The sequence below is a fragment of the Zalophus californianus genome, chromosome X (assembly GCF_009762305.2).
Source record: "Zalophus californianus isolate mZalCal1 chromosome X, mZalCal1.pri.v2, whole genome shotgun sequence".
Classification (NCBI taxonomy): Eukaryota; Metazoa; Chordata; class Mammalia; order Carnivora; family Otariidae; genus Zalophus; species Zalophus californianus.
Window position 1 is genome coordinate 85,986,186 of NC_045612.1, and position 15,055 is coordinate 86,001,240.

Below are 15,055 nucleotides of genomic sequence, written 5' to 3' on the forward strand. Positions count from 1 at the left end.
TCGTTCCAGAGATTTATTTTTTTGTTGTTGTTGTTAATGACTCTAGAATGCAAGGGGAAACATCTGTTTGCACACAGCCCTAGCTAGCTGTGGCTGCAGAAAATCAATTATAGATGCCTCTCTGGATGATGTGGATTTAAGGAACAGCATTATTCCCAACAAAGCTAATAATTTTTTTTTTGCCTGCTTCCTATGTGCCAGGCATTGTTCTAAGCACCTTTGTGTGTTGATGGATTTAATCTTCACAACCAACCTATGAAATAGATATCATTAGTGTCCTGCATCTTTTAGGTGAGAAAAGCATGGCACAGGGAGGCTAAAGTAACCTGCAGAAGATCACAGGTAGTCAGGACCCAGGCCATCTGGCTCACTGTGCCCAGTACATCCTCCCAGGATCTCTGGGCTCCTCAAGATCTTATTCCCAGACCCTGGGAGAGCATAGGGTTCTAACCAGAAGGAAGTGGCTTTAAGACTTTGTAAGGGAGAAGTGTTAGGGGCAGGTAGATGTATCATATTTTGAATCCAGAATACGAAGAAAAAAAAAAGAAAAAGACATTCTAATTTCAGCCAAGTCAAACCAGAGCATTTCTGTAACCCACATACTATTCAGTTACAAAACGCTGGGATACATCTAAAAACCAGGTTAGTGGAATTTTCAAGCGTTGGTTAAGTCCCCTAACTCTGGTTCGAGTACCGAACTCTATGCATTTCCTCTCAGTGCTCTGCAGAAGGAATCTGATTTTTGCTTCCGTGTTCATTATCAAATGCAGATTATGTTGTCATAGATCTCCTGTAACTCCTGCCCTATTAGTGGAGATTATGAAGACAGGAGCTCTGGGACATAATGCCTAAGATGATACGCTGTGATATGGTGCAGGGCTGTGTCCGCTGCGATCTGAGTCTATAATTAGCACATCCTTTTAAAAAATATTTCCAGTTTTATTGAGATATAACTGACATACAGCCACATCCTTTTTGCCCCTTAATTCTGTACTTTCTTTCAGCACTTTCTGACTCCGAACTCTCCCACACATGCCCTAAATATTTTTTCTTATAGATAAGAACTCCCTAAGTTCATATGTTCCTATTCCCTCCAGAATATTCTCTCTTGTCTGCTAACATAGATATAGTCCAGCCAGAAAATTCCTTACATGCAAGGTTTTATATGATGTCAAGTTGTCCCTTTGGCAATATAGCATAGTGGCTAAAAGTATAGATTCTGGAGTTAGGTCACGAAGGTCTAAATCATGGGTCTGTCATTTACTGTCTGGTGACCTTGGGGTAGTCACTTTCCCTCTCAGTACCTCATGTTCCTTATCTCTAAAGTGGTTGCCACGAGCATTAAATTTTTTTATTTCTATCTACACACACACACACTCAGACACACCTACAGAAAAACACATCTTAGGACAGTTTCTAGGACATGGGTAAGCATGAGTGAGTATTAGCTAGTATTGTTCGTTTATTAGTGTTATTAGCTTAAAAAACCCACATGTAAAATGAATACCTTGGTTGAGGAATAGTGGCATGCCCAAGTTTCTTTTGTGTGATGAATTAGAAGAGAGCATAGCATGAATCAGTAAATAGCTGTGGAGCCTTTTAACCATTATTTTTGACCTTTATCTAAGAGCTGCAAGTAGCTGCAAAAATGACTAATGAGTTTCTCCTATTTTTCCTTTCAAACAGCTAGAGGTTAGCAAAGGGGCAGTGACACAGACAGGTGGAGGGTAGGGGTGGCTGGTAGGCAACAAGAATATAGTGGGGGGGGGGGGCTCTTGCATAAACCATGGGTGGAATTCTTTGCCCTTCCATCACTGAAACCTGACATTAAAGCTTTTCTCCTTATTTTCTGCCTCACGCCAGACCAGAAGCCTCGATGGCAGAAGAGCCCAAACCCAAGCCAGCGTGGAACCAGAGCTACTTCTTTCCACAGGAGCAGTTCGCTTTCATGGGCTGGGGCTCTGAGAAGCAGCACCTCAGCCCCACGGGCTTCAGTGAACCGAAGACAACAGGGTCTGCTGCTACATTTGTCAAGCCCCTGGGTGCCACTGGTTCCATTTTTTTCCCCATTTCATTCTGCAACCGTGGAGGAGGCTGGGGCCACTGGGGATATGGCAGAAGTGGAGAGATGCTATCCTTTCCCAGGCCGAAGGCCTGCCTCACAGGCAGTCTCAGAAGAGCTCATGAGAGATGTGGTAGGCCGTGACAAGTCCCTGGCAGGGGTGTTAACCCCAGCCTCCAGCATGGCGACCACTGCTGAGGTCATGGGTGACCTCTTTGCTGTGGGAGATCTGCAATGGCGGGGCCATTTCAAGCAGGAGTGGCACCACCAGGAAAGAAGAGATTACACGAGTGTCCAGGAAAGCCATGGGGTGCCTTTGTAAGCAAGCAGACTAGATAGAGCTGGAGTGGGCGGCGGTGTGGGCTGTGTAGGAGGGAGGCCAACAGTCTTGGAGGATGAATAGCTAAGGTCTCAGATAGATCCCTACCACTTCCTCCCTCCCTGGGGATTCATATGCCGGGGCCATGAACTGAGGGGAATCCTGGAAGATCAGAAGCGCAGAACTTTGGGGCCTGCCAGTCTTTCTGGATCTTAGTGGGGCGCTGACCAAACCAAATCACCCCTAAAGAAGTTCCCCTACCCATTGAAGTCCAGGGCATAGAAATAGCCTTCTAAATTCTCAAAGTTGGCCTTGCCTTGGCTTCTGGGTAATCTTCATGTGGCCCGTTGACATTTCAACAGTGCTTCCTGGTCCATCATTTCCTTATTCCATAGCTCCTTGGTGAAGCAGGGTCCCACTTTTCACAAATGGGGAAATTAAGAAGCAGAAAGTTCAGGAGCCTCTCTGACAGAGGTGCTCAAATGGTCATTCTTTGTTTCTACAGACAAGAATTTCAGCGCTTCTCGCCTCCTCCGGGGGCCCCAGGGATCCCTACCTCTTACTCAGCTTATTACAATATTTCTGTGGCCAAAGCAGAACTGTTGAACAAGTTGAAAGACCAACCCGAGATGGCAGAGATTGGCCTGGGAGAGGAAGAAGTTGACCACGAACTGGCTCAAAAAAAGGTGAAGTTTTCTGATATGCCTTAGATTTTCACCATTTAGTTTGCATGTCTGGAGGTTGACCTGCCCTCTACACTCTCCAGAACAACTTGGTGCATCCCCGTTTCTTCAGTATGGATATCAAATAGCCTCTCTGGGTTCCTCACAAATGCAACTCCAGTCTCTTTTTGATCCAGCCAATAATAGTAGTGATAGTAATAGAAATCATCAGCATCATCATCATCATCATCACTGTGTCTCTCGAATCCTTAAAACAACTGGACAGTGATCCCCTTTTTTACCAGTTGAGAGGATTAGGTTGCCCAGAGTTACAGACCTAGTAGTAGATCCAGGACTTGAGTGAAGTCAAGACTGTCTCACTTTCTACTTTATTGCGCCGTCCCTCTGAAATAAGCCAGCCTTGTAAGTAACTCGCCGCCCAGGGCACATCAGAGTTTTTGCCAGCGAGCTCAAACCAATAGCAGCCATTGATTGCATTCTCTGTGTAACTTTCTGGAAGAGGGAATAGACTGACTAAGCCAAAAAAAGGGGGGGGGCGGAGAAATTAGAGGCTGGTAAATTTTAGTATTTCTTTGCAAGAATAATCAATAATGTCTTAAAAATACTAGAATGAGCAATAGAAATGATGTTGTTGTTCCAAAACCTCCCTGTTCTTCCTGTAAGCATCACTAGGCTAGTTTTCTAATCAAATTCCTGGAATCACTTTGCCCTCCCTGCACTTACCCATTTTATTTCGTAAGCAAATAGGGTTTCCATGCCAACCCCAAAGGCCTAATTTACCACTTTGTGAACATCTGAACTTGATGTAAATTGCTCCTCTGCCCATGCTTCTCATTCAGGACATGACCTGTAGGAAAGCTGGAGGCCATTTGCAGGAGACCCCCCACCACTTTCAAATCTGAAGCAAAATGTCAGGGAAAGAATTGGAAGCATGGTGGTATCAAAGTTGTATTGATCCAGATGCCTGCCTCCTTGGATTCTGTGTTCCCTGAGCGTGGCAAGGCTGCTCCTGGCTTACTCAGGACCTTTTTATTAGGAGCAAACCTAATAAGAGTCTGAGCAGGAAAAGAGAAAAATGATCAGAAATGGCAAAGCACGGAACAGCAGGTAGTGATTTGAAGTGATTGTGGGGGAGCTAGGACAGCTTTTGTCTGAGGAAGACAGGTGAAGAAGGTCACCAATTTGCAATATCCTAGAAAAGCAACTCAGCTCTACCTGGGTCTGTGATGACTCCTTAGCTCTATCCAGTACACTTTCCCCAGGACTGAAGTTCAGGTTGCAAAGGCAGGTGCCAAGAAACAAAGGGCTCTCTTCGCTTGCATCCTTCCGGATCTATGGAATGATGGAACCGAAGAGCTAGGGTGGGTAGGTGATTTTCCAAGTTGATCATTTGGCCCCCAGCCCTCCCTTGTCCCTGGCACTGAGTTTTGTTTGGGAGAGCAGGGGGTAAGGATATAACTGGGAGCCTCGTAGCATCTAATTGTATTGCCTCATTCATATCATCGATCCCTGATTCTCAAGTGAGTTTTAGAATTTTCCTTACATGTAAACCGATGACACTTCAGACTTAAGATCATAGTGATCCCCTGACTTCTGGCCAGTTCTGAATTAGATACGAGGCCCTGGACCCAGAGCAGTCTCTCTTGGGACATTTCTTGGACACTTCTCCTTGGACATTTCTAAATAAATTACTAGAAAGGAGCACATGCTAGAAAATGAAAAGCCTGTGGTCCCAGAGTGCCTCGGTGTGAATAATAACAAAACAAACCCTGAAGCAGGGCATACGGGTGGCTCAGTCAGTTAAGCATCCAGCTCTTGATTTGGGCTCAGGTCATGATCTCAGGGTCAGGAGATCAAGCCCTGCGTCAGGCTAGACGCTGGGCATGGAGTCTGCTTAAGAGTCTCTCTCTGCCCTTCTCCCCCAGCTCACGTGCACCCTCTCTCTCTCTCTCTCTCTAAAAAAGAATTATGAAAAGAACAAATACACGCTGAAGCATACTTCAGTATATATACACAAGATACAAGATACAAGATCCTGTTCTAAGTGTGTAACCTGTATTAACTCATTTCATTTTCAGAACAGTACTATGAGGTAGGTGCTATTGTTATCCCATTTTTTAGATGGGGAAATTGAAGCACAGAAAGGCTGAGTGATTTGCTCAAGGTTACACTGGTGCTTTGTGGCAGAACTGGGGTTCAAACCCAAGTAGTCTGGCACTAGAGTCCATGCTCTTAACCACAATGCGATGCTGAATGCAAAGGCTGTGAGCAACCTGGGGCGGCTCCATTCTTGTTGGGACTGTGCACCAGACAAGCTTCTGCTAGCTCAGCGTACCTGGTAACAACAGCAACAACGACAACAGCAGCAGCAGCCCTAAATAGGTATTGAGCACCTAAGGGGCCAGGCACAATACTAAACATTTTACTTTATGATCTCATTTAACCCCCACCAAGGTGGCAGGGTGGGGGAGGAGAGGAGAAGCGTCTCCAGTTTACAGATGAGGAAACAGAAGACTCTGTGAGATTGGGTATCTTGCCCAAGGTCACACAGTTTGGAGGGGGTGGAATTAGAATCCGGGCATCTCTGACTCCAAACGGCCGCTCTACCACACTACCTTCCTGTGAGTGGGGTTCCAGAACTCGTTATACCCAGAGGGGAGACAGATCAGAAGACACAAGCAGTTTTTCCCTTAAGAAACTTATCATCAGGGCACCTGGGTGGCTCAGTCGGTTAAGCGTCTGCCTTCGGCTCAGGTCATGATCCCAGGGTCCTGGGATCGAGCCCCGCATTGAGCTCCCAGCTCGGCGGGAAGCCAGCTTCTCCCTCTTCCTGCCACTCCCCCTGCTCATGCTCTCTCTCTCTCTCTCTCTCAAATAAATAAATAAAATCTTTAAAGAAAAAAGAAACTTATCATCGGTAGGAGACGGACCAACTGCATCCACGTGAAACAGGGAATGAACAACTTCAAATTATACTCTAGCATTCTATTTCTGAAAGGCAGGAGAGTTCAGAAAAGAAAGAGATCATTGAGAGACGGGGTATGGAGGCAAAAGCTTCCTGCAGGGAGGGTGGGAGCAAAGCTGGGCCCTGAGGAAAGAAGGGAAATAGCCAAAGTGAAGGAAGAGATGGAGAGCAGGTAGAACTGCATGAAGCAAATCAGGGGCACAAGGATGAGGGTTGTAAATGCAGATGGAATGAGGGGCTAATCCTGAAAGGTTCAGAGCCTTGAGATGGGAATGGTAGGGTGGAGCCAGGTGGAGTGACAGCCTAGCGGCCCACATTTATTAAACTCTTAGTCCCTGCTAAGTCCGTGGCATCCATCATCCCATTCAATGAAGTGGGTCCTACAATTATGCCCATTCCACAGATCAAAAGTGAACTCCATAAAGAAATCCGCCCAAGGTCACACAGCCAGGAAGGTGGCAGAAGTAGAAGTCAAACCTAGTCATTGGGACTTCAGAACTCAGTCTTTATCCAAAAGGCCTCAAAAGCCAAATGGAGGGGGGTGAAGGGCCAGCACAGGGCCATGCACACAAGACCTAACTCAGTGGATTGAAGGAGAATCAATGAAGCCAAAGGCAAATACTTGATGACGATGGTTTTCCAACCCGTGCTCTCACAAGCATTCCAATTCCTGTTTATTAAATGGTCTCAGCCAGTATTTATTAAGTTACATCTGGCAAATGAGAACTAGCCCCTGGGTACCACTTATCTGATGCCAAGAAGTTTGGTGGTGACTGATTCCTACCAGATCTGAAGAGATAGATGGGAGAGAGGGCGCCTATCCAGAAAACTGGAATTGCTCATGACTTGCTCGGGTTTCCTTTGTTTCTGATGATGGGTAGAGCCTGCCATCTGTTTCCAGATGGAAACCTCCACCCAAAACGGAGGTTACAGGCACAGATCAGTTTCTATTATTCCCCATTCTCATCCTTTGCCTTCTCTTGTTGATTTCTCCTAGATACAGCTTATTGAAAGCATCGGCAGAAAGCTTTCTGTCCTGCGGGAGGCCCAGCGAGGACTGCTAGAGGACATCGGTGCCAATTCTGCCCTTGGGGAGGAGGTGGAGGCCAACCTAAAAGCGGTCTGTAAATCCAACGAGTTTGAAAAATACCATTTGTTTATCGGGGACCTGGACAAAGTGGTCAACCTATTGCTGTCCCTCTCTGGACGACTGGCCCGGGTGGAGAATGCTCTCAACAGCATCGATTCAGAGGCCAACCAGGAGAAGGTAGAGTTGGGGTCTCAGGAGTGGATGGAGGGAAGTTCCATCTGTTCCTTCTCGGGGCTCCCTCTTTCAAGTCTGGCTCAGCTGGGAGACAGTAAAGCATAGTGTTAAGAGTGTGGGCACTCGCTTTTAAGTGCCTGGAAATTCTGGCTCTACCAATAATTAGCTGTGTGACTGTGGGCAACTTACTTAACCGTACTCTGTCTCAGTCTCTTCAAAAACACACTACCTCCACCTCATGGGGTTGTAAGAATTAAATTAGATAATCCAGAGCTCCTGGCTGGCTCAGTCGGTTAAGCGTCTGCCTTCGGCTCAGGTCATGATCCCAGGGTCCTGGGATCAAGTCCCACATCGGGCTCCCTGCTCAGCAGGGGGTCTGTTGCTCCCTCTCCCTCTCCCTCCCCCCCCAAATAAATAAAATCTTTAAAAAATAAATAAATAAATTAGATAATCCATATTAATTACTTAAAACAGGGCCCAGAACAGGGTAAACACTGAATGAGTGCTACCCGCCAGTAGTAGCAGCAGTAATAGCAGTAACAGTAGTAGTAGTAGTATCGATAGTGATAGTGGTAGTAATAGTAGTAACAGTAGTAGTAGTAGTATCGATAGTGATAGTGGTAGTAATAGTAGTAACAGTAGTAGTAGTAGTATCGATAGTGATAGTGGTAGTAATAGCAGTAACAGTAGTAGTAGTAGTATCGATAGTGATAGTGGTAGTAATAGTCATAGTGGTGGTGGTGGTATCATCAGTGTTAGTGGTAATAATAGTAGTAATAGTAGTAGTAGGATCGGTGCCGACGGTGGTAGGAAGAGTAGTAGCAGCAGCAGCAGCAGCAATTTCACCTTACTCTCTCTCCAAGTTGGAAGACGAGGTCTCACCAAGTAGCTGAGATTGGGAGTCTGTCAGTTTCACAGGTTGGGCCACTCTGCATAATTCCGTGAACCAAAAGGGGCATTACCTTCCCGCACACAAGTGGTTTGGGATACAAATTGGAATCCACACTGAGAGGCACCTACACACGAGCATACACGCACGGATACATACTCACACGTGTACACCAACACGGAGACATGCACCATTTTGAAAGCACTGTCACGGTGATCCTTGTTCTCCGGATGGAAGGGGCGTGAGCTGGCTTTGTCAGAACCTTCCCCCACCCTAACCCAGGTGGTGGTCCATGGATTAAAGGCAGCTTAGGGATGGAAAGGGGTGAATACACACCGCCCTGTCCAGAAGCACTGTTGTGTTCATCCTCCCCTCCCCCCCCCATAAGAAAGAAGGGCTTTTGCATGAAGGTGGACCTCAGGGCAGGAAATCTAGGACTAATCAGTTAGCAGAGTGGGGAGCTGTTGGTGGCAGCATTCCTGGTGGAGCCGTGGGTAAGGCAGCCGACTGGGAACTGGGATGGCTCTTAATTGTTCTATCTGATTCCTCAGTTGGTGCTGATAGAGAAGAAGCAGCAGCTGACAGGGCAGTTGGCAGATGCCAAGGAGCTGAAGGAGCATGTGGACCGCCGCGAGAAGCTGGTGTTTGGCATGGTCTCCCGCTACCTGCCTCAGGACCAGCTCCAAGATTACCAACACTTTGTGAAGATGAAATCTGCTCTCATCATCGAACAGCGAGAGTTGGAAGAGAAGATCAAGCTTGGGGAAGAGCAGCTCAAATGTCTCAGGGAGAGCCTGCTCCTGGGGCCCAGCAATTTCTAATTCCTCCAGCGGATTGACCCGCCATCCCTGCCCAGCCACAATGGGAAGTGCTTTCAATCTTTGTTAGCAGTTTGTTAGCAAGTAGATAGCAGTTAGTTAGCTGTTTGTTCCATAGCCTCTACCTTGGACATCTCTCACTGCCCCTTACCTAGCACTGTTCCCAACCAGCTAGGAGTCCCTGAGGAGGCCCCAAACTTCTACCTTAGGGAGCAAAAGCAAGAAGTAGGGGGTGCCCGCAGCAAGGTGTGATTATACAACCACACTCTCCTTCCCATGGTTTGCACAGGCAAGCACTCCCCGCACACAGAACCAACGAAGTGCCTGCATTCCTCTTGGTACAAGGACTCCAAAGACATCGTGCACTCGCCATCCACCCATGCCACAACCAGCCTCTCAAGGCTCAGAGAGAAGCTGCCTGTACAGCTCCATCCTGCCCAAGGCTCGTGGCCCAGCCATTGCCCACAGAGATCTGGCTGTCTTGAGGGCCTCACTCACCAGCAATTTAAGGGCCTCGCGTAAGCTCAGAAGGAGAAATTACACGAAACAGAATGTGAGCAAAGATTGGGAATCCCTAGGTGCCCGCCTACCTTCCCCAGCATCTGGTTGAGGGGGAAGGAGGCCTACTCTCAGCCCTGGCTAGTGTGGCCCTGCTCCCGTCCTAAGATTTTTGGCCTACCACTTCCTGTCCCTTCCTGCCTTTCATTGCTGGGGCTTATAGGTGCCCACCCTATGGGCTGCACACTATGGGTCATTAATAGCTCTACGAAAGCTGACTTCTGGATACACATTTCACTATTGGGGTGAGGGGTTCTTTGTTGTATTTTAAATGGCCTTTTGATTTTATTTATTTTCATGTTTTGATTTTTTTTCCCTTTTTTTTAACTAAGAAGGAGAGAAGAGGGGAGTCGGAGAGGGAAAAGTAATCCCAGAAGGACAGCGTTTTCTGCAGATCAGCCTGAATTTCACCATGGCTAGATGAGCAAATGCCAAAGCCTTGAATTCTTCCCACTGAAGCCTACAAGTGTCTAAAAAAGGAGTTCTCACCTTGAACTCAGCTTACTATGGCCTGGCCCTATACTTTCCTTGAAGTCAGGATACCCATAAGCTTAGCATTCCCCAACAGGGTTCAGTTTTTTTCTTACCTATTTTTTCTTGAAACCAAAGAAATCTGAAACTGACAAAGGTTCACCCATTTCTCCACCACCTCCCATCTAAGAAATTGGGTAGAAGGGAGCTCAGGAAGAGATCTTCCATCTCACAATTGCTTTCTCCAGCCTGTGGCCTGACTCAGGGAACTGAAATTCATGGTAGCTAGAAGCTCCAGCCAGGGCCACCCCCCTCCACCGCCCAGCCCCCCACCCCCCACCCAGAGCAAATTACGACCCAGCCATGGTCTTAGGCACACAAGCAACTAAGACTGCTGTTGTTGGCTAATGCTGCCAAGGTCCTGATACCACTAGCCAGTTTCTGTCCTGGAAAATTGGAAAATCCCTCAGGTGGGCCCCGGCAGGAAAGGAGTTGTGGCCAAACGCTAGCCTATTAACCAGCTCTGTCCCTGTTCCTCCCTCACTGGTGCCCCCGGTTCATATTGCACAGCCCTGCCCAGCAAGCCCTGACATCTCTTCTAGTTACTGCTGAGTTCCTTGGGGGTCCTTGGAGGTTAACTGTAGCAGCAGGGGTGCCTCACTCAGCTGAAGAATTTGCCAAAGAACTTTGCTGCAGCTACAAACACTGGTCTCCAGCTTCCGTTTCCTCTTCATTGTATTTGGAAACAATGGAAGAATCTTGGCCAGCAGGGTGTCCTGAGGGGGGCCCTGGGTATGCTCTTAGTACACTGCTGCTATCAGAACCACTGTTAAAATGTCAACCTGCCATTCTCCCCCGCAAAGGGAGGAGTCTACTCTATTCAGGAAGGCTGATGGCTTGTAAAGGGCTAGGCTGACCCGAGCCGAGGTGGAGGAAGGTGGGGGAGTGCTATGAATAGAGGCTGTGGTTGCCATCTTTTTTTTTTTTTTTTCTTAAACAGGCTCTAGGATAAATAAGGAGTAAGTTGAGATGTCCCGTATTGGGGGGTGAGGCCAACATAATCCAACATTCTAAGATTTGGCGGGGGGGGGGGAGGGTGCTTAGAACAGCTTTTTGGGAAACACAGGACCAGGGAAAAGAGTGGTCACTTACCTGGACACGATGACCATGGTCTGGGATTTTCTAGTCAACGTTAGATTGGTTGTACATTAAATTTATCACACTAAAAGTACTATTGACTGTGTTATTTTTGTCCCTCATCCCACCTGAGATTAGAGTTAGAATCAGAACACCAGGATGCTCATTTACACACAGAAGGACGGTTTCTAAAGCACTTAATAAACCCCAAAACTATACTGAGCAGTGAAGCTTGGCAGACACAGGGGAACTACTAAACAGGAACTAAGACCCCATGCTACTGATGTGAGTGACGGTGCTTCAGAACTGCCAGTATCACTTGAGATGCAGTGTCTCTTCCCTGTTCTCATTTCCTGGGCTCAGCCCTCTTGCAAGGTCTGCCAGGGGTAGCAGTTTGGAAGGCAGACCAAGGGATTTTCCCAAAGAAGGTTATTGGTCTTGACTTCTGTCCTCTCTCTTCAAATACTCATACAGGCCCCAGTGGGTAACAGGTTGATAGAAAGAGAGGAATCAGTACAAGGGTTATTATCACTTGTCCCTTCTTACTTCCCCCACCCCAAACCCGGGCTCTGGGTGATTGAGTCTCCTTGAGTCCCACCAGCTGCAGACTCAGCCATGGTTTAGTGGTAAATGCTCCAGGGGAACCTGGAGACACACTAAAAACAAAACCCTAGAAACAAAGAGACTGGAAGCAGAGGAAGAGAGAGGGTGAAAGATGAAAAGCCTTTTTCAAGGCCAGGTTCAGGCTCTGTTTTCCATTTAACCTCCTGTGTCAAAAAGCTGCCCGGGGGCACCAGAGCCACAACCTGAACCCCAGTCTCCCTGAAGGTGCTGCTCTGCCTGTAGCAGCAAGTCCCAGATGGAGGAAGCTGGGCACATTTATGGCCACTTCCTCCTGTCTGGAGCTTGGTGACTCCCACTGTCTTTGCCAAAGGAGTTGTCTATGCCAATAATAGTTCTGTAACAGCATATTATAATCTTTGAAGATTAGTAGATCTTTAGAGGGGGGTGGGGCAGGGGGCAATTTCTATAGATAAAGAACCAGTGTTTGTTGTACAACTGTTGGGGGTCATCTATGCCATGTGAAGCTATTATTTTTCTGAATCTTATTGTTTCTGCAATTGTGTCCTCCACCACTCCCTTCTTGGCTGACATTGATATGCCTGCCGGATTGTCATCAAGGGTTATACTTCAATAAAGGGTGCTAAGGACAAAAAAAAAAAAAAAAAAAAAAAAAAATCTCAAGTGTTTTGATTGAGGTGACGGAAATTCTCTAAAATTCTACTGAAAAATATCGGAAAGAAATTTGGTCACCTATCTATAATCCTTCATATGTAACCATATGACCAGAGCCTTACCCACATCCCTACTCTTACCGTGGCCCCTCAGGGATAGCACTGATGCTATACCATTCATTAACCCCAGGAAAATAATTTAGAATTCAGGAAGCATCAACAATAGGTGTAATCTTAATTGTAGACCTCAGCAGTATACAGAGTCCAGTCATAGAGTCTAGCCTGATCAGAGAGATGAGGCACTTTCTAGACCACCTCGAGTCATGAGTTCTGTCCACTAGTATCATCTGCTACCTGATAGTCCAGTCTCATACCTTGCTTCTTAGCAACCTGGAGAGCAAGGTTCTCACTGATCCACTCTCCAAGATAACCTCAAGGTTGAGACCCAAATGCACTCCTGGCAGCAACTCTGACCCTGAAAAGCATGCCTTATCCCTCAGTGTATACATTGTTTGTAGCCCAAGTGATCTCCTCCTATTCCAGATATCCAGTGTGATAGAGTGGAAAGTGCCCGGCTTTGGCATTAACATGAACTGTGTCCAGGTCCTGATTTTGCCACTTATTCTGTGAGCTGGGTTATTTGCTCAACTTTTGAGTTTATTTTCTTGTCTGTAAAATGGGAATAATAATACATATCTTGCATAGTTGTGGCTTAAAAGTAATAAATGAAAGCTACGAGCTATCTACTGAGAAGTTGTTAGAAAGGCAGAATCCTGGCTCCACCCCAAACCAACTAACAGCAGTCTGCATTTTAACTAGATTCCCAGAAGATTTATATGCATATTAAAGGTTAAGAAGCATTAACCGTTCATAAACATGCTCAGTACATGGTAACCTATTATTCCAGTCCTGATTTATCTAATTCATTCTTTTGTAATCCAAGGCCTATTATTGATCTTCTCATACTGCTCACACCTACCTGCCTAAATGAGTTCAACAAGGTTGCAGGATATAAAGTTGATACATAAAATCACTTGTAATCTACACACTAGTAATCAACAATCTGGAAACAAAATTAAGAAAACAATTCCATTTACAATAGCATCAATAAGAACAGAACACTTAGGAATACATTTAACAAAAGAAATGTAAGAATTTTATACTGAAACTACAAAATGTTGAAAGAAATTAAATAAAATCTAAACCTAGTATTTAGATGACAGTACTCCCTAAATGGATCTACACATTCAATCCAATCTTTATAAGAACGCTGGCTGTCTTTTTTGCATAAATTGAAAAGTCAAACCTACAATTCATATAAAATTGCAAGAGACCCAAAATAGTCAAAACAGTCTTTAAAAAGAACAAACTTGGAGAATTCACACTTCTCGATTTCAAAACTTATTACAAAGCTACAGTAATCAAGACAGTGTGGTACACATACAAAGGTAGACATGTAAATAAACAGAATAGTATTGAAAGTACAGAAATAGTAAGTCCTCAGGGGCTCCTGGGTGGCTCAGGTGGTTAAGTGTCTGCCTTCTGCTTGGATCATGATCCCAGGGTCCTGGGATCAAGCCCTGCATCAGGCTCCTTGGTCGGCAGGGAGCCTGCTTCTTCCGCTGCCTGCCACTACCCCTGCTTGTGCTCTCTCTGTCAAATAAATAAATAAAATCTTGAAAAAAAAAAGAAAGAAGCCCTCATATTTAGGATCAATTTTCAGTAAAGGTGCTAAGACAATAAAAAATAAAGAATAGTTTTTCAACAAATGATGTGGGGACAAATGGGTATCCACACAGAAAAAAATGAAGTTGGACTCCTTCCCTACACCACACACAAAAATTAAAAAGGATTATAAACTTAAATTTAAGAATTACATTTATAACTACGTGGAGCAAGATGGCGGAGGAGTAGAAGACCTGGATTTCGTCTGGTCTCAGGAATTCAGCTGAATAGGGATCAAACCATTCTGAACACCTACGAACTCAACAGGAGATCGAAGAAAAGAATAGCAACAACTCTCTGAACAGAAAAGCGACCACTTACTGGAAGGTAGGACGTGCGGAAAAGTTAATCCCGAGGCGATATTCGGGAGGATAGACGGCGGGGGAGGAGGCCTCCATCAGCCGCTTCTGGCAAGTGATAGAGCCGTGGAACACAAAATTAGAACTTTTAGAAGTCGGCTCCGCTGAAGGACATCGCTCCAGTGGCTAAGCTGGGGGTGGAACCCTTGCGGGACAGTGTGGTCTCAGGACCCTCGGGGTCACAGAAAGATCGTGGGTGCCTGAGTGCAGCAGAGCTCCCAGATATCGGAGCAGGGAAACCGGCTGCAGAGACAGAGCCAAGGCTCGGGCTCTCGGCTTGGGGTTCCCATAAACTGTGATCTGCGGCCCAGTCGGGCCACTGCTCCTCCAGCAGGGACCCAACAAGTGACAGAGCTGGGGAGACGCCCCTTCCTCCCCTGGGAGGAGCGGTGCGGGAGTGCACTGCAGGGATCTGCTGGGTTTGGAGACTCCACACGGGGTCAGGGGCCAGAGATAGAAACGCTTGGTCACAGGCCAGGTGAGCACGGAGTGCCGCCGGAGACCGGGGAGACGGGAGTGACTGCTTTTCTCTGGGGGTGCACTGAGGAGCAGGGCCCTGAGTTCTCAGCT

General features: G+C 46.5%; 1 protein-coding gene across 4 annotated transcripts in view; it reads left to right on the forward strand.

Annotated features, from left to right (window-relative positions):
* Positions 1-11,257, forward strand: part of SHROOM4 (shroom family member 4) — a 218,476-nt gene extending 207,219 nt beyond the window's left edge. For all 4 annotated transcript variants that reach the window (XM_027608821.2, XM_027608822.2, XM_027608824.2 and 1 more), the window contains 4 exons: positions 1,864-2,013; positions 2,887-3,067; positions 7,027-7,296; positions 8,734-11,257. In XM_027608821.2, the coding sequence (XP_027464622.1) occupies positions 1,864-2,013; positions 2,887-3,067; positions 7,027-7,296; positions 8,734-9,003 (871 nt within the window). In that variant the 3' untranslated portion in view covers positions 9,004-11,257. The remainder of the gene's footprint in view (positions 1-1,863; positions 2,014-2,886; positions 3,068-7,026; positions 7,297-8,733) is intronic.
* The last annotated feature ends 3,798 nt before the right edge of the window (positions 11,258-15,055 follow it).